At 41.2% G+C, this 20,729-nt stretch overlaps 1 protein-coding gene across 1 annotated transcript in view; it reads right to left on the bottom strand.

Moving 5' to 3' along the window:
* The window catches only part of SKAP1 (src kinase associated phosphoprotein 1), a 706,029-nt gene that overhangs the window by 611,822 nt on the left and 73,478 nt on the right, over positions 1-20,729 (bottom strand). The window contains exon 3 of the mRNA XM_082271509.1: positions 18,954-18,979. Coding sequence (XP_082127635.1) covers positions 18,954-18,979 — 26 coding nt within the window. The remainder of the gene's footprint in view (positions 1-18,953; positions 18,980-20,729) is intronic.

Below are 20,729 nucleotides of genomic sequence, written 5' to 3' on the forward strand. Positions count from 1 at the left end.
ATTGGGAATTATGTCTAACTTGTCAAAGGATAAACCATGCCTCGTAAAGGGAACCCATACATGTACATTATCTACTTTGTCAATACTAGTGATTTTGATGCCTTTGTTGATAGTTGAATCAAGATCCAAAAGTCAATTCGCCCCACAAACATTTCACAACAACGTACACATTATAAAGCAAAATGTGTAGACTAGAGCTGCATGATTAATCGCTAAAAAAAAAATCGCGATTCAACCCTCCTCACGATCTTAATCCGGCATTTCCACGAGTAATGTTAAACAAGTGCAGAGCCGTTCTCTGCTCAGAGCTGTAAAAAAAAAAAAAAAAAAGCGCCCGGCAAAGTTTATCACAACATTGCTCAGCTGAGATTAAAAAAAACATTGTATCATTTGGTTCGTTTAGATCAAAGGGATGAAGTTCGGTCTGCAAATGAGGGCAGTTTAACCACCTAAAGGCTAAGCCTTTTTCTGACACTTGTTGCTTACAAGTTAAAAATCAGTATTTTTTGCAAGAAAATTACTTAGAACCCACAAACATTATATATATATTTTAGCAGAGACCCTAGAGAATAAAATGGTGGTCGTTGCAATATTTTATGTCACACTGTATTTGTGCAGCGGTATTTCAGTTTTTTGGGAACAAAATACACTTCAATGAATTAAAAAAAAAAAAACTTAACAGTAAAGTTAGCCCAATTTTTTGGATAATGTGAAAGATGATGTTACACCGAGAATCGTGATCGTGATTCTAGTAAGTAACAAAATTGTGATTCTCATTTTATCCAGAATCGTGCAGATCTAGTGTAGACTGGACAATAATCGACATGTGTACTTCAGATAAACAGGAGATTTATAATATTCTTTTAAATCAATTAAATTGTACCATAGACATGCAGTATTAATGCACATCCAATTCAGTCTCAGATTCAATCTCTTGAGCTGAGAATACAAAAAGAGACTGTTACAGGATACATCCATATGTCAATTTTCTATGTGCTAGGTACAAATGTTTACAGTATAGAAACCTGGTGGTCTGTAAAATTTTGGACAAAAAGCAATTCTTTCTTCTGAGGAGAAGTTACAAATGATCAGTTACTACTAATGCACAACTAAGCCTAGAGTCCATTTGCAATGACTACCACCATTGTTCATGTACATAGGAGCTATTTTACTGCAACATGCTTTATTCCCCCCCATGTAAGCCACTGAGAAGACAGAGTGATGCTGCAATCATCGAAAAAATGATGTACCGCACTCAAACGTAAGACAACTATGTATGAAAGACACAATTGTAATATTTTAATGTAGTCTACACCACAGGCTCTAACAGTTGTAGAAATACACAGGGAGTTCCTCTGCCTTACATTAAATTCATTAAAACAGTGAAAAGTTTTAGAAAATAATAAATCACATGTAAAACAGTTACCCGTGCGTAATTTTGGTGATTTATAAGCATATTGGATTATTTGAAAAACTTTACGAACAGTTAAGGGATTACTAATATTAAATATGCCAAGAGGTACTTGAAATTAGGTGACCCACTTCAAAGGTATATAGTAAATTACTTTTGGTAAAGCATTACTCCAGGCGGGCATAAAGACAACATCATTAAAGACAACCTTTAAGCCATGCCAACAAAAAAAAAAGCAAACGAAGGGCAAAGGTCCAACCAAAATCATTGCCTCTATGCTCCCTGCAGCTGATCTTTTCCCCAAGACTGACTTTGCATACCTTATCCATGCGGTTTCCCTATGTGAAGGCAGCTATCCTATTAATGTTAGACTTGCCCCCCAATAACTAGTGATCTGATAAATAGGGGCTTAGGGCATTCACATGTCAGGAACTCGACTCTTACAAATCACAAAGAATTCAAAATATAGCATTTCCACGGTACTGCTTAACTACAATTAAAAACTTTCTAGATGTTCCCTATAGAATAAAAAAATCTGGTTTATATTCAGGTATTGATTTTTTTTTTTTTAAATCACTCAATGAACTTTAAAATACAGTTATTTAATGCTCTTTAATCTGTGTCCCATAATCCCTTGCATTGTAGCACTAAGACTGGGAGAGAGATGGACAGCACTGTAATGTAACCAAGGCTCTACATGAGTTGCAGAGTTGCTGTCCATCTAAAATTAGAAACTTTCTAATAATAGGAGAAAGCATAGTGATGACCACATCTCTGTGTTGCTGCTCCTTTATTGTGCAATCACAGGCTGGAGTGGGTTGTACTCAAATGCAAAATAATTGTCAGGGAGGTAACATGGAGAATAAGCTTGTACATGCCGTGTGGCAGAGGTGTCTGGATTTTGACAGTAGAAGAATAGAATTACAAGCCCTTTCATAGGTAAGGTAGTTTAGACATGCATTTTAATTCCGAACAAATACAAACAAATGTTGTCTAAATACACAAGGCATGTGTACTCTTGCTTGAATATTTTGCCTTTTCTATATTCCTTCCAACTCTGTGCATTAATCCAAGATGAAACTTTGCCCCTCAGAAACTTCCTGTAATAAAGAATCGTCACTGCTGCTCTTTCTCCCTGTGCAGAGTGAGTGGTCAGGTCTCCACCCATCTATAGTTTTTGTCATGGCACTGCCGTGTACTCATCCGCTCCTGGGCGCCCGCAGCGTCCTCATGGTGGAGTCGCGGCATTCGCCGCTCTCAGAGACCTCTCTCCGGGGTCTGTGGCGGTACCCACTCACTGCCATGGTCCGTGGCGAGCACCCCATCATGGCAAGATGGCAGCCACCATGCAGACCCAGCATTTTACACAGGGAGGAGGTGGAGGGCTGCGGATCTGATAGGGGAAGGGAGGTCAGGGACTATGGTGCAAATCAAGATGGCGCCAGGTCCCTGACTTCCCTTTATAGCTCCTGTATGCCCCACCTACTGGTGGGAGGTGGTTGGTCATGTGATCCTGGCTCTCTATTTAAACCAAGCACGCCTTCCAGTCAGTGCTTGGTTATTTTCCTTGCTCTCGTATACCTGCTTTTTGTCCTGTTTCTCAGCTCATGTTCCTGATTCCTGACTCTTGATCTTCTGTTTGACTCTCCTTGCCTGACCTGACTCAGGATTGATCGACTTCTCTTGCCAGCCACCTGCCCTGACTTCGGATTGACTGACCTCGCTTTCTACTTCTTCCCATTAAAAGCCTTCATGCCACCACAGACTCTTCAGGACCCTGTCCCCACTTCCAGGCGCTCCTGAGGGTTGTGATTGTAAGGGAGTTCCGTCACTGCTGCAAGACCCCAGGAGGGTTGTGACAGTTTTCTACAAGCAGCCTGCAGTGAGTGGACCTGCTCTAGATCCCCTCCCACAACTCTAATCTCTTATAAAGGGGGTACAGCATATTAATGACGTCTGGTGTCCCAAATGACTAAAAAATCCTTTTCACCATTGTTCAGTCTCTCCGATGTTTTTTGAGGGACAGTGCATCATAGATTCATATACACATAGGTATACTGCAACCTACAGGAGGATTAAACACAAAGTGTAAATGAAAAAGGGGCCAGCTATGTCTAGTGGCTTTACCCCTGTACTTGCTGTATAGTTGTAGCAAGCAGTAAAATAAACCGGTAGACTAGCAGAAGGTGAGAGACTTCCCAAATTTAACTAACTAATAAAGGCAAAAAGTCAATTAATAGAGAAACAAATAGAATATGAGAGAGCTGTGTCCCTCAATGAATCCTATTTTCTCCATTGTTCACTGGGGGACACAGCACTGTAAATCCATATACATGTGGAACATGCAAAAGCACTCCCAAAGTGAGGGATGGGAAAGAATATCCAAACAACCAGAGGTGCAAACTTGCAGTCCAGAAAAAAAGGGGTGATCCCATGTTGTACACTCTGGATAACTGTCACTTGGCTCTGTATGCCTTTACAATCTGTTAATAAAAACCTTTGTAAATGAACAAAAGGGGGCGATACCTCAGCCAACAGCTGAACATCATGGCTGATGCTAGCATCCACCAATGCAGCCACATCCACCATAGGAAACTTGGTATAGGAGTAGACAGAAAAACAGGCTGCAGATTTACAAACATAGGAGACTGAAGCCTGATGACAGAAGGCACAGGTTACACTTACCACTGTGGTAGGGGGAGTGATGAGGTGGGAAGGTGAATGCCTATTCTTCAGGGTAAAAGTCTAAAAAGTGGTCTGTGAATCCAATGGAAGGTGATCAAACTAGAAGTTGAGGCACCCTTACGGGATGATCTGGAATTAAAATGAACTGACTTTTTGTACTGTATAAGAAACTGCACCTGATGTCCCACAACCCAAAGAGGATACCCGTACAAGGGAAGAATGTGAGTCACCTCCTTAACAAGGGTATGGACCAAGGAATGGTTAGCTACAAACTACTGGAAAACAATAGCCAAGTTTTAAACCTGTCTTTTGATTTTGCTCAGTGTGAAACCCTGGTTTACTCCATCTGGGGAAAGGATAGTATCCTACTCATGGAAAACAACAGAGGATTGAAATTATGCAACTTGCACAGCTTTCCGGGTAAAGTGGTAAACCTCAAGAGAAGTCACTTTGTAGAGGTCTTGTCTCTCAACACTTAGGTTTTAACAACTACGCTTTTAAATTTGACAGGCAGGACTGAACATTGGGATAGCAAGTTTGGCATATCCAGCAGCCTGACAGTGCTGGCAGACGAATGGAGCCTGAGTACCAAACTCTAATTGGCCAATCCAGAGCGAAGAAGATGGGAATTTTTTTTATCCTCCACAGAAGCTGTAGAAGAAGCAACTTTAAAAGGGGGAAATGTGGAAACCATAGTGCTGAAGAGGTTTTGTGTAAGAGGGAGATTTTTATTCTACTCATCATCAAATCCTTTTTCGGAGTCCATTGAGGGACATAGGAATTCAAATAGTGTCAGGTTAAATTGCCAACCTACAGGAGGATTGGAGACTAGCAAAAAACAACAGTACCTGAATTTCTGTGTTCCTTCAATGGATGAAGAAAAAACGGCCTTTTGTACTCACCGTAAAATACTTTTCTTGGAGACATTTGAGGGACACAGGAATTCAAATACTCTCATTTTTTGCTAGTGTATAACCTTTTTGTATGCAGCAGTATAACCGGACAATATCTAAATACTTTCTCCATCAATGGGCAAAAAAGAAAATAGTTTTGGGCAGGTGTGAACTGGAACACTACCTTGTAACCCGTAACCACTACCTCCCATACCAAAACATCTGAGATGTTGCTAAAAGTCTCAAATAATGATAAAAGGTGATAGACCTCTTTTATCCTGAGATTCCAGATGACAGCAAACCTTCGTGTAGATGAGACCTTGGGCTCTGACGTCTGCTTGCTCTCAATGTTTTAAATCAACAAAAGGTGATCATTTTGGGGGCACCTGTGGCCCTGAAAGAGATTCCTTGTGAACAAATAAATTTCTTGTGCATAGAAAAAGACAGCACACTCTTGCATACAAGATCCTGCCCTTTTGAGGAAATGAGATTAGTGTATTTTACCCCTGTGGCATCCTTAATGGTCCAAGGTAGCTTCCAATTAAATGGAAACTCAGTGGAGACCTTCCTAGATGCTTAATTGGTAAATCTGCATTTGACCCATAGAACCCTCCAGATAGTCACAAAGCTCATGCTAATGTAGGAGACCAGACAGCTGGAATCTAGTGGTGCATCGCACAAGTATCTGAGTACTGGCACCTTCTGCTCTGTCAATTCAATGAGATGTTTCAGTGTATGCAAATCTGGACCAATCGGACACCAAGACAACTTAGCAGAGGTCACAACTGAAGCCCTCTTGGGGTAAGGGGGACGTAACCCACTTTTTGATAAAGTATTTGACAAAGGAATAAAGGACAGAAAAACTTTTAGAAGGTAAAATGGCCTGTTGGTTCATTTCTGCTCTTTGCAAATAAAAAAACGGGAAAATCCTAGGTTTTGTAGGAGCCCAGAATAGCCTTCTTGCTGGAGAAAGGGTCTAACTGGTCCCAGTTACAGCTTGTATGAGATCGTAAACTGTCACCTGTTGTGACAGGGGAATTCCCAAATGCTAATCCTCAAAACAAAAAGCAGAGAACTATAGGCATTTAGAACACTGGTAAGTCTTCAAAGCCAACCTGGGAGTCTGGTCCACTGACTCTAGAACCTGGAGATATCTTTTATAGTGAATTCACTGATTCTGTTATCACCCTGTAGTATTTCCTAGCCAAGTCAATGGTCACCGAGGCCAGCCATCACATTGAAGGACTAACAAGATTCTTTGAAAACAGGAGGGTGTGTATCCAAATTTTAACTTTTAGAGTCGGTTCACACTGAGGCGACACGACTCCTTACTACTTCGGGGGCGACTTGTACATTACATTGCACCACGACTTCGGAGCGACTTGCAGGGACTTCACATAATGGAAGTCTATGCAAGTCACCCCGAAATAGTACAGGACCCTTTTTCTAAGTCGGAACGACTTGTGTCACTCCTATTAGAACGGGTCCTGTAGCGGTCAATGGACCGCGAGGGAGCGCGACTTGTCAGGCTGACAAGTCGCCTGACAAGTCGCGCTAATGTGAATCGGCTCTTACAGAAAAGGTCGCGATAACACAATAAATATGTATCCAACTGCCTATATCTCAGAATCTACTCATCATTTTTTCACATGCAGTTAAAAAAAAAAAAAAAACTTCTGCATTTTCAACATATGTTTAGCTGAAACTACCCAAGGTTGTGACAAGTTTATTTTAGAAAAATGCACTTAATCGAATAATCAGTATATTTTAAAATGTTTAAGGTAAGAATCCCATTGTTGTAAGACATTAAATTGCTACAACATAGTTAGCCCAGAAAAATAATTCCAAATAATTCCAACTTAACCACTCCGGCCCTTTTCCAAACATTAGTGTACTGGTGTTCAGCAAAACCAGTCAGGAAACAGCATACTGTAAATTCTGTAGGGCTAATTTATTCTAAGCAAAGAAAAAAAAAAAGTGTTATATCACCTAATCATTTTTTTTCAATTTTCTAAACCACAATATGACAATAAAAACCAAATCTTTACTGGCTGCTATGGCCAACAGTTCCACTTTCTGATCCTCCACTTCAACAAATCAGTCTTTAAAAGGCAGCATGCGGTTTCCATAGCAAGAGAATACCGTGTACTTTGGGAACTGCACAGCTGCACTACATCCCACACATTTACATGTTATGGAGACATTTACAAGGAGAAATTATACTGTTATAAAATTTGTCACTGTCAGACACAAGACGATCATTTCATTTAGGAAGAAGAGAAACGTCACGACGGGCCCAGAATAAATTAGCTAATCTATAAATGCTACCTTGTTTGGCGGAGAACTTTAAATAAAGATGTTTTTGCGCTACAATTTTTTTCTTTAACACTGTTAAACTCACAAGCAGACCGAAACAGAACTAGAAAATATTTAAAGGGGCTTTTGTTCCAGTTCAAGAAAATGCCCTTGATGAGAGTCTAAAGTCATTACAGGAAACCTGTCATGGCATAAAACACATAGGTTTCATTCTCAGATCTCTTTAGGAAATATTATTTTGTAGTATTAATCTCCTGGCTCCAAAACCACCAGTTCAACACAAAGATATATCTAATGAAGCCAAAACTCCCTATCTGCATACTTGTGCAAGGTCAATGTCAAAGGATCAGTACAATACTTTAAACTATCATTTTCCTTTTACCAGATTCTCTTGATCATTTATATACTCCATGCATACACTACCATTTATTTATAGAGGCAACGATATTTGCATTTATTTTACATATATACAATGAGATTTCTGCCTAAAAGAAAAGTATGGGATTTCATACTCACCTAGCTGAATCTGTCCCCCGCTAGCCTTAATACTGAGAACGTAGCCATCAAACACCGCTGATCGCTCAGTTCTCACAGCTCCATGAGCAGAGAGCTATTGAGTGTCAGTCACCTGCTCTCTGTTCTTCTCCCCTGCGCTCAATGAAGCACTGCACTGGGGGGGGGGGGGGGGGGAGCGGCCAGCTCAGGTTCTCAGCAGCTAGCTGGGAGGCAGAGCCGGGTGTTGGTCCAGGTATGTGGGTGGATCCCGACCATATGATCATGATTTTTCTCGAGCCTGGACCGGCTCTGTGACGTCAGCCGATAGCAGGCTTCAGTCCGCTGTCTGCTAAAAACAGGTCACAGAAGTTCAGAATGAACTGTACCCCTGTGATCCACAGGAGAAGTACAGCCAAACAAGCTTTGGCTGTACTTCTCCTTTAATAGTGTTGCATGATGAATGTACTTTATTGCTGCTTTTATCTCAGTCAGTGAAGTAAGCTAACACTGGATTACCTACTTAGCAAAAGAAGAAATCCGCGCTACGGATCAGAATTAGGCTGCAGCCTACCTCAAATATAGCCCTAAATGGGATATATGTAGTGTATGAAAGAGGGGGGTGAGGTAAATGGTGCTGCCTATATTGGTTAGTCCAAACTAGGTCACACACAGTTAGTATTTAAAACAGGGGTGGGGAACCTACGGTTCAGGGGCCGTATGCGGCCCCCGAAGTGATCTGGTCCAGCCCCCCATGCAGCTGAGTCTGTCTCTCAGCTGATCTGTCAGAATGGAGCTGATGCTTCCTGTATAGTTCCTGCTCCGTTATGACAGTTTGAGTGAGTCACAGGCGGAGTGATATCAAATGCACTCCGCCTGTGACCAATACAGGAAACATTGCCTCTTCCTCCAGCGTGGCGCTGCTACACTTCTCCTAGCCAGCATTTCCCACCAGCAGCACACCGGCCAGAGCCAGAAGTACCAGCCAGAGCCAGCAGTACTCACAGCAGTACCAGCAGAACACACAGCAGTACCAGCCAGAACCAGCAGTACCCACAGCAGAACCAGCAGTACTAGCCAGAGCCAGCAGTACCAGCCAGAGTCAGCAGTACCAGCCAGAGTCAGCAGTACCTACAACAGTACCAGCCAGCAGTACCCACAGCAATAGCCGCCAGCAGTACCAGCCTGAGCCAGCAGTACCCACAGCAGTACCCGCCTGAGCCAGCAGTACCAGCCAGCAGTACCGACAGCACAGTACCAGCCATCAGTACCAGCCTGAGCCAGCAGTACCAGCCAGCAGTACCTACAGCACAGTACCAGCCTGAGTCAGCAGTACCCACAGCAGTACCAGCCAGCAGTACCCACAGCAGTATCAGCCTGAGCCAGCAGTACCATCCAGCAGTACCCACGGCACAGTACCAGCCATCATTACCAGCCTGAGCCAGCAGTACCTACAGCACAGTACAAGCCTGAGTTAGCAGTACCCACAGCAGTACCAGCCAGCAGTACCCACAGCAGTATCAGCCTGAGCCAGCAGTACCATCCAGCAGTACTCACAGCACAGTAACAAGCCATCAGTACCAGCCTGAGCCAGCAGTACCCACAGCAGTACCAGCCAGCTGTACCCACCAGCAGTACCAGCCAGCTATACCCTCCTGCAGTACCTGCCAGCAGTTCTTTTCAAAACTTACCACCACAAAAAAGTCAACTGCGCTCCAGGCTGACCGACGCAAACCTGGATAACCTGTTGCGAGTAGCAACATCATGAATACCAGCTACACATCATCACACACCTCACCAAAGAGAAGCAGTTGCAGCCATCACATTAGGGGTGAGTTAATTAAATGTTTGACCAAATATAACAGGCTAATTTTTAAGGTTATAATTTTGTACGGCCCCCGAATGGTTTTATAAATACCCAAATGGCCCTTGGCAGAAAAAAGGTTCCCCACACCTGATTTAAAACATAAAAAACATCATATAATGGTAATACTTTTTTAAATCATCACATTAAATTTGATCTATATGCATAGACATAAAAATATATAGGTGCCAGCAGTGCAACAAAGTGCTATACGGTAGTGCAGCTAAGTGCTATATGGCAGTGCAAAGATGGAGAATAAATATATCAACATAAATATAAAGTGCTCAGTGGGAGGTGTACTTATATTACCTGTTATATGGGTGTACTATCATAAATAATCATATGCATATAAAATTATATCAAAAAGGGACACAAGATGCAGTACAAAATACAAATATATATATATATATATTCCCCCAAAAATGGGGGGTCGTCTTATACGCCGAGTTTAATATCTCCAAGGTAACCTAAGTATAAATATTACCGGTAGATGAAAATTTGGGGGTCATCTTATACGCCCAGTCGTCTTATACGCAGGAAAATACGGTATATCGGTTTGTTAAAAATCTCACGGGGGATAAATAACCGTATACAATGTGCTCCACAGGAGAAGTACAGCCAAACAAGCTTTGGCTATACTTCTCCTTTAATAGTGTTGCATGATGATTGCTGATTTTATCTCAATCAGTCAGTAAAGTAAGCTAACACTGGATTACCTACAACCTTTAGTGGAGTAATTTTGTCAGTTCCTGCACCAACTCAAGGGTTTAACAGCAGCTGTGGCTACAATACTTACCTCATCCTAGGCGCTGTCCCCCGAAATCATACCATTCTGCCAGTAGGTGTCCTCAGTTTTTCAGGTTGAATTACTTCCTAGCAGGGGTGTTACCACGATGCCCTGCCATTGCAATGCAATGACGCAGACAGTGGCGCTAACATCGGTGGAGGTCCACCCACAAGAAGAAGACTCTGCACATCACATTCGGGGAGAAGGGGTATTGTAGGGGGAATTTGGCTTTAAGAAATCGCTATAAGGTAAATCTACATATCTGCATACTGAATACCATTACGAGTATGGCAAAGCAAGTAATATGAAAAAGTAAGGTCAAAAATGACTTTCAAAATATTTTAGCAAAAGTCAAAATGTGTATTCACTGAGCATACACTACAGTCTTTATTCATATGGAAACTGGATCACAGAAAGCAATTCTGTCTTCATTGCTTTTATAAAGACATTTTTTTTTATTCTTCCAATGCTAATCCATACACAGACCAAGTGCATTGTTGACTAGGAAGAAAGCTCTAATTAAAACTATTTTGTGCCTGTTCTTTTTGTTTGCAGCTCGAAAACATCTGGCTATTGTATTTTGTCAAATAAAGCCAGATGTTAAGTGCATCTGGTAATGGCACCTAAACAAAGGTTTTAATGCAATTAGGAAGACCAGACTGCTGTGAGGCCTGTATGAAAATGTGATAACAATTCTGCTGGGATCTCTGGAGCAGTCACACAGGCACTACGTGCTCAAGTGCCACATGACCAAAGAGAGAAGAAAATCAGCATCTTCTAATTTGTTCCCAGACACAATAAATGATTAGATGGAGCAATTACAGATCTGTCAGATGTGGTTCTTGAAACATTCCATGAAATAAGTGTTAATAGCTATCAAAATAGCCAACAGACCTAAAATAAAAGGAGGTATAAAACTGCTACCATAAAACAGATATGGAAGAAAAAAATAGCATTGAGCTGCGTTATGAAGACTGCAACACAGAAAGGAGGACGTGCTGCCAAAACAAGCGCATTTCTTGTTTTACATCCCAACACTGGTTGGAAAATTAACAATTAACCCCTAAAATAGTTACTATAAGCATGAGCACTTTTTTTATCTGCCTCCAGTGTACATAGATCACCCTTTGTGTAATACGTATCATGTGGCCATACATGCTTTATAAACAACTATTCCATTAAAGCATCCAATCAATCACTTGTAGACAACGATAGTTCAATTGAGCAAACGCCATGAATTGGTTTGCATAAATCCAGTCCCTGTCAATGACCAATTTATTAGATCAGAAATGGCAAATAATGCTTACTTTGAGTTGGAATAAATCAAAGATAATATAGTGACAGGTGATCTCGTGGATGATCCTTTGTTAAAATAATCAGAATTTTCCAACCCATCCAAATTTGTTTCAGAATTCAATGCCATGACATTGGTTAATGGAGACTGAAATAACAGTGAAACACAATTGCTAAATGCAATCAAAATATTTAATAGATTGGTCACATACTGTAGGTTTAGAACCATTAGGTCATGGATCCAGACAATTGGAACAACTACCCTCCCTGTTAACGAAATTGTCAGCTGATATTTAAGGGTATTTTCAGATATGAGCAAACACAACCAGCCCACCAATACTGGTAAGGTATGTTCAGCAGGTTGGAATGTACTTTTCCCATTACTACTGTTACTCTTTAAAAAGGTCAGCAGGGCTTTCTCATTGCATACGCATCTGCATCTGGCCAATATGACATTTTTATGCCCACAACATTTGTTCAGCTTTAGTTAATGAAGGCAACTATTAAATACAACAAGGAGCTGGGGGGGGGGGGGGGGCACACCCCATGCATTTCTAAAGCTGGTGCAGCTATGAATCAAGCAACATGCATATTTACAAAAAATAGCGCACACATGCAAAATAAATGGCTATCAAATATAAAGGCAATCAATAAAAAAAAAAAAATGGGGATTTAGTCCCACCATATGGCCATATCGTGCTCAAGCCCACCACTACGTCAAAGTACCCCATGGTCCTACACTATCCATAAAAAGAAGGATGAATCCAGCCTCTCCACCATTGGAGATAACACTCCTTACTGGGAGAGATGTGCAACTGCACTATAAGGGACTCCTCCTACATCTGCTAGCTAGTGGACACTGATAGAGTACAGGTGTGGGAGGGTGGGGTGCTCAAACTATTAAATGGCTGCCTGAATCCAGTCTGCACCAAGCTGTGCTTAGTGTAGCCCTGCCTCTCACCCATCCACCAACCCATGAGGAGTGGCCCAAGATGTGCAAGAGACCTCTTTTCATGTTAGCAAGACATGTTATGCCAAGATGCTTTGCACTGCTTGGCAAAGCTGCCTACTGCATAGCTGCTGCTAACTGGGTTTAATGAATCTGTAAAACAGTTGATGGGGAGGACGCACCTACTTTGCTGAGTGTTACTGTATCTCATCCAAGCAAGGTTTGGGGCCTCAAAAGCAGCTGTCTACCACAAACCTCATACTGACCATGCACTTGGTTGGCCAGCATTCAACCACAAATGTTTCCTGGTTTCAAACTACCAAAAATGTGGGTGTAAATCAAAATTGCCTGAATGAATAGCATTGTGGAAGGTTTGATAGTTTTCCACATCAATTTAAAACACTTGGTCGCTGTTAAATATGGAATGATAATGATTAAAAGCTGACTGAAAGCCAAAGTGCCAAAAGATTGCCTAGGTATAGCCAGCATTATTCTGCCCATATACCTATCAATGTACAGGGGAATTAACTGAGCTTTCAAAAGGACCAACAACCAAATGGATCACCGCATCCTTTCACCAAAGCCACCGGTGGGCTGAACTATTCAATTAGGTAATTTTAATAATTGAACGTTGGTTGAAATTGCCTGAAAATTTTGAATTGAAGATTGAATATATCACATTTTAATTCAATTATATGGTTTTATTATAGCTTATTGTATAAAAACCCAGAAAGTAACCTCTTATAAACTGCAAAGGATAACTTTATGCAAAATTGGTAATACAAAATTCCCAGGTGTCAGGGGATCAAGGGCCCCACATCCCATTAACAAATAATCAATTTGGAAAGAACATGACAAAGGGGGATGTTTAAGATATATTATATCTCAAACAGAAAAGGTCCACAAATTTATTACAGCATAAATATTGTGCAAAACAACACTTTCACAGTATTGATCATAAAACCACCACAGAGTATCCATGTGGCTTGAATGCATGTGCAGTAACTTCAGCGCTACATGTTTTGCCAAAATGTTGGCTTTCTCAGGAGACCAATGAATACTGCATAAGATGCCACTAAAAATTAGATATAATATTTGTAAATGAACCAACATCCATATATAAACATAAAAGTGAGGTCAGCACCTTAAAATAAAATACTTAATCAGCAGCTTGCAAACTATGTGAATATACAAACATAAAAAACGTGAAAAAATAGGTTGTAGCGCTAAAACATAAAATTAGTGAACATATAGTGCATATGATCAAAAATGATAAACTCAGTCCATAAAACTGCAAAAAAAAGTCCATATGAATAATCAGTGCCAGTGTAAACAAGGTCAATCCTCCACCAGTGGTCCTTCATCCAAAACCAGAAATGAGCACTCACCAGACCATGTTGCTGTCTTGTTAGGACAGCTAATGCATTTTTGTATATTATACAGCAGGTCATGAGCCAGAAAGCAACTCAGAAGAGAGGATGACACCAGAGAAAATTCCTTCAAGTACTCCAACCAGCAAGAAGAAATTCCTTCAAGTACTCCAGCCAGCAGAATTATATGTTCACTAATTTTATGTTTTAGCGCTGCAACCTATTTTTTCAACATCCATATAAATAAAGTTCATAGGAAAATAACAATATACAAGAATACAAATGCATTCAGTGCATCCGGGAAGTATTCACAGCACTTCACTTTTTCCACATTTTGTTATGTTACAGCCTTATTCCAAAATGGATGAAATTCATTTAATTTAATTTATTTTACCTTCAAAATTCTACATACAATACTCAATTCAGTTAATTCAACATGATTTGGAAAGCCACACACCTGTCTATACAGTATATAGTGCATGTCAGAGTGCAAACCAAGCTAGAAAGTTTAAGGGATTGTCTGTAGACCTCTGAGACAGGAATGTATTGAGGCACAGATCTAGGGAAGGGTACTGAAAAATTTCTGCAGCATTGAAGCTTCCAATGAGCACAGTGGCCTCCATCATCCGTAAATGGAAGTTTGGAACCACCAGGACTCTTCCTAGAGCAGGATCATCAAAAATGTGATCGAAATTGAAAAGTGATGCTCAAAAAACCATCAAAGTTTATAAATTATTTAAAAATAAAAGAAAAATATAAAGATAAATACATAAAATTCACAACAAAAGTGCACTGTGTGTGTGAAAACACGCATATAATATTCAAGTCCCAAGAGCCCATAAACATGTGTACATGAAACTTCTTGATGATAAAGTGCAAATGAGAAAGTGCAATAATGGTTCACAGACTTGTGTCCTCCACAACACCACGTGAAAAGTGGGAATGGTGATGGTACCCTTACCAGCTAACAAGATAGCATACACTTTATAACTTGCAAGGGCTGGTGTTGTGCAGCAAGTCTTCCCACAGCCAAATCTTTCACCTCGTAAGATAGTGAGGATGAAACTCTTAGCAGATGTAAATTATTACAGGTCAGGTATGGGAAATATTGCCAGCAACCACCAGTATCTCTGTCTCCCTCTGAACAGTCCTACTGTGGTTTCCATATCAGTATGGATAAAAACTTCCTCTATGGGTCACTCCCGGTGTATCTCATTCACAGTGATATTCCCCACATAAAGTAAGGAGAAGGCAATAGTGCATTATCTCAATGATAAGCTTAATGCAAAAAAGGTAGAACACTTACATGAACAGACGATAAGATGGGCGAGTAAATAGTTACAGATGATCGCCGCCGCTCTGCAGCGCGGACCGCGAGAAGTGACAGCGCGGCTTCTCCACCCAACGTGTTTCCCCTAAGAAGGTGTCCACTGGGATTGGAGGGCCTATCAGCGTAAACAGTTGTAAACACAGCTGACCGTTCTTTTCTCTGGAATGATCACAGAGCTCCTGTGATCCTTCTATATAGGATCACAGGTCTCTGTGATCATTTCAAAAGCCCCATCCCCATACAGTTAGAAACACCCCCCTAGGCTTACATTTAATCCCAGATCAACCACTGTGTTAATCCCTTTCCCGCCAATGGCATTATTACAGTAACATTGCATATTTTTAGCATTGATTACTATAGTAATGTCACTGGTCCCCCCAAAAGTGTCAAAAATGTCAGTTAGGGGTCTGATATGTCCACCGCAATGTCGCACTTCCACTAAAAATCGCAGATCGCCGCCATTACTAGTAAAAAAATAAAAATAAAAATGACATAAATCTTTCCCCTAGTTTATAGACGTGATAACTTTTGCGCAAACCAACCAAAATACGCTTATTGCGTTTTTTTTTTTCCAAAAGAATGTTGCAGAAAACAAATTGGCCTAAAATTATGAAAAAATATGACTTTACATTTTTTATTGGGAATGTTATATAGCAGAATGTGAAAAATATTGTTTTTTTTTTCAGAATTGTCGCATTTTTTAGTTTATAGCGCAAAAAGTAAAAATTGCAGAGGTGATCAAATACCACCAAAAGAAAGCTCTATTTGTGGGAAAAAAAGGACATCAATTTTATTTGGATACATTGTCGCACATCCGCGCCATTGTCCGCTAAATTAACACAGTGCCGAATCGCAAAAAATTGCACGCTCATTAAGGGGGCAAATCCTTCTGGTTCAGAACTGGTTAAAGTAACGCAGTGCCAGTGCCATTTTTTTTTTTGTTTCAATTATTTTTCTTGTAATATTTGGTTCACACAGTGGGGTTCTGTCCCCCCTCTTTCTATACTCTGTAAAGGCATATAAGTTGGATTGGTTGGATCTCTATTTATCTGGAAGGCGCAATCTGTAATCTAAGACTTGTGGGATTCCCTATGCACCTCTAACTTAGTAGTAGGTATCAAAAGGAATGGACCTATGTTCATCAATGAATAGGGCAATTTTAAGTGCCTGTTCTGGGTCATAACCCCTTTTTATGCTGATTATCTACAGCAGGGGTGGGGAACCTACGGCCCGCGGGCCATATGCGGCCCCCGAAATCATTTGGTCCGGCCCCCCCGTGCCGCTTGGTCTGTCTGTCACAGCTGAGCTGTCAGAATGGAGCCAATGTTTCTTGTATAGTTCTGGCTCCTTTCTGTCTGAGTGAGTCACAGGTGGAGTGATATCAAATGCACTTCGCCTGTGAGGAGACTGAGATACAGGAACCTCTATCTTCCTCCAGCGCTGCGCTGCTCCAGAGTCTTTAGCCAGAATTTCCCACCAGCAGTACCCACAGCAGTACTAGCCAGCACTACCAGCCTGAGCTAGCAGTACCAGCCAGCACTGCCAGCCTGAGCCAGCAGTACCCACAGCAGTACCAGCCAGCAGCACCCACAGCACAGCAGTTCTTTTCAAAACATACGACGGCAAAGGTTTGACTGCGCTCCAGACTGACTGAAAACCTGGAAAAGCAGTTGCAACTAGCAACATTATCAATACCAGCTAACATCACACACCTCACCAAAGAGACGCAGTTCCAGCCATCACATTAGGGGTGAGTTATTAAATGTTTGACCAAATATAACAGGCTAATTTTTAAGTTTATAATTTTGTACGGCCCCCGCATGATGTTATAAATATCCAAATGGCCCTTGGCAGAAAAAAGGTTCCCCACCCCTGATCTACAGGTTGATGTATATATGGGCTTTCTCCCTCCTATGGCGATCCTATTGGTGCAGAATCTCTCCATCCTTTTTACACTTTTCAACTATCTAGTACAGTGATGGCGAACCTTGGCACCCCAGATGTTTTGGAACTACATTTCCCATAATGCTCAACTACACCGCAGAGTGCATGAGCATCTTGGGAAATGTAGTTACAAAACATCTGGGGTGCCAAGGTTCGCCATCACTGATCTAGTGTTTCCTGAGCACCCTTGGTAAAACAACCCTCTAAGCGACCCATGTATATATGCTTTTGTATTCTAGTATATTGTTATTTTGCTATGAACTTCATATTAATGATTGTTGGTTCATTTACAAATATATCTCATTTTTTGTGGCGAATTATGCAGCATTCATAAATCTCCTGAGGAAGCCAAAGTTTTAGCAAAACATGTAGAGCTGAAGTTACTGCATATGCATTCAAGCTACATAGATACTCTGTGATGGTTTTATGATCAATACTGTGAAAGTGTTGTTTTTAACAATGTTTATATTGTCATAAATTTCACCTTTTCTGTTTGAGTTATGATTCTGGCATCTTAAAAAGCCCTCCTTGCTACGTTCTTTCCAAATCGTTTATTCAAAATTGATAAATGAAAAAAAAAAAAGGCTTGGATATACATGTTAAAAACTGAAACCTAAAGGGATTGTAAACGATCACCTTGCAAAACAACCCATTCAGTTTAAAATAGAAATGAAAGGCAAAACATTTTTGTATAGACTTTAAAAAACATTATAAATACCCTTTTTTATAAGCAATCACATTCCCTCTGTTCTCAGCTGCATAAGAGCTGGGGGGAGGTGAAGCAGCATGTCATAGATCAGCTGCGGAGCTGATCTGTGTCTTACTGTTTGCATACGTTTTTTACCTTTTGCTGCTGTAGGTATGCAGGCACCTGTGGTTCCACAAGCTTGTGTTCTGCTCTTGCTACACTGACTTGGCAGCTATGGGTGTCGCCTGCTTCACCTGATGGTTAATATACCTTCCTTCCTTCTACTTCCTGTCCAGCATTCCATGTGTCTCCCTATTTAAATCCCACTCAGACCAGTTTCTGGTTGCTTGAACACTTGTTCCTGAGCCCCTTCCGTGTTATCATTCCTAACCTGACTTTTCATGGACTGATCTCTTGTGTACCGACTCGGCTAGTTTTCCTGATTACGTTTGTCTGCTGCCTGCCCTGACCTTGGCTCGTTATGTGACTCTACTTTTGCTCCATTCATCAATCTGTGCAAACTAGAGATCGATCGATTATCGGCAAAGCCGATATATCGAGGGCCGATCTGCACTTTCCCCGATATATCAGAATCGGCCCCTGAGGTTACCAATATTGCCGAGTAGAATTACACCCCATTCCGAATGTAAAATATTTCAGTACAAAGTACGGAAAAGCCTAGAAAAATTATTTGCAGGTATTTTTTCATAGACTCTCAAGGCTTTTATATTGCATGGGTATATTTGTGTTCTTCCAAGAACATAAAGCAGTTTTACCATCGGATCCAAAAGAATCCTCAGACATACTCTCACCAATAGATCCTCAGATAGATATAAGAAACTGGCACATAATTTAGGCCACTGAATGCATATAATATCACCATCAGTATCTTTGAGCAATAATGATAATCTTCACAACCATAAAGGCTCACCTCTATGTTGAACATCAAAGTGGTGCCTGAAAGAAAAAACAAAACAATCCATTATTAAAGGGTACTTATAAAGGTCTTGGTTCAAAGTAATTTTATTATATATATATATATATATATATATATATATATATATATATATATATATATATTTATTTATAGTATCTCACAAAAGTGAGTACACCCCTGACATTTTTGTAAATATTTTATTATATCTTTTCATGTGACAACACTGAAGAAATGACACTTTGCTACAATGAAAAGTAGTGAGTGTACAGCTTGTATAACAGTGTAAATTTGCTGTGCTCTCAAAATAACTCAACACACAGCCATTACTGTCTAAACCGCTGGCAACAAAAGTGAGTACACCCCTATGTGAAAATGTCAAAATTGCACCCAAAGTGTCAATATTTTTGGTGACCACCCTTATTTTTCAGCAGTACCTTAACCCTCTTGGGCATGAAGTTCACCAGAGCCTCACAGGTTGTCACTGGAGTCCTCTTCCACTCCTCCATGATGTCATCATGGAGCTGGTGGATTTTAGAGACCTTGCCCTCCTCCACCTTCCGTTTGAGGATGCCCCACAGATGCTCAATAGGGTTTAGGTCTGGAGACATGCTTGGCCAGTCCATCACCTTTACTCTCAGCTTCTTTAGCAAGGCAGTGGTTGTATTGGAGGTGTGTTTGAGGTCGTTATCATGTTGGCAGTCTCTGAAGGGAGGGGACCATGCTCTGATTCAGTATGCCACAGTACATGTTGGCATTCATTGTTCCCTCAATGAACTGTAGCTCTCCATTGCCGGCAGCACTCATGCAGCCCCAGACCATGACACTCCCACCACCATGCTTGACTGTAGGCAAGACACACTTGTCTTTGTACTCCTCACCTGGTTGCTGCCACACACGCTTGACACCATCTGAACCAAATAAGTTTATCTTGGTCTCATCAGACCACAGGACATGATTCCAGTAATCCATGTCCTTAGTCTGCTTGTCTTCAGCAAACTGTTCACGGGCTTTATTGTGCATCATCTTTAGAAGAGGCTTCCTTCTGGGACGACAGCCATGCAGACCAATTTGATGCAGTGTGCGGCGTATGGTCTGAGCACTGACAGGCTGACCCCCCACCCCTTCAACCTTTGCAGCAATGCTGGCATTACTCATATGTCTATTTCCCAAGGACAACCTCTGGGTTTGACGCTGAACACGTGCACTCAACTTCTTTGGCTGACCATGGCGAAGCCTGTTCTGCGTGGAACCTGTCCTGTTAAACTGCTGTATGGTCTAGGCCACCGTGCTGCAGCTCAGTTTCAGGGTCTTGGCAATCTTCTTATAGCCTAGGCCATTTTTATGAAGAGCAACAATTCTTTTTTTCAGATCCTCAGAGAGTACTTTGCCATTAGGTGCCATGTTGAACTTCCAGTGACCAGTATGAGAGAGTGAGAGCGATAACACCAAATTTAACACACCTGCTCCCCATTCACACCTGAGACTTTGTAATACTAAAGAGTCACATGACACCGGGGAGGGAAAATGGCTAATTGGGCCCAATCTGGACATTTTCACTAAGGCCCCTTTCACACAGGCGGACTGTTCATATCCGCATGTCAGTTTTTCAGGCGGATCTGAACGGATGCCCTATGCATCTCTATGTGGCATCGGATGTCAGCGGAGACATGTCCGCTGACATCCGATCCGTTCTCATCCGATCCGATCCACTGGACAGATGGAAAATAGGGTTTCCATCCGTCCAGTGGATCGGATCGGATGAGAACGGAC

The sequence above is a fragment of the Pelophylax lessonae genome (genome assembly GCF_965119305.1).
Source record: "Pelophylax lessonae genome assembly, chromosome: 11".
NCBI classification, from domain to species: domain Eukaryota; kingdom Metazoa; phylum Chordata; class Amphibia; order Anura; family Ranidae; genus Pelophylax; species Pelophylax lessonae.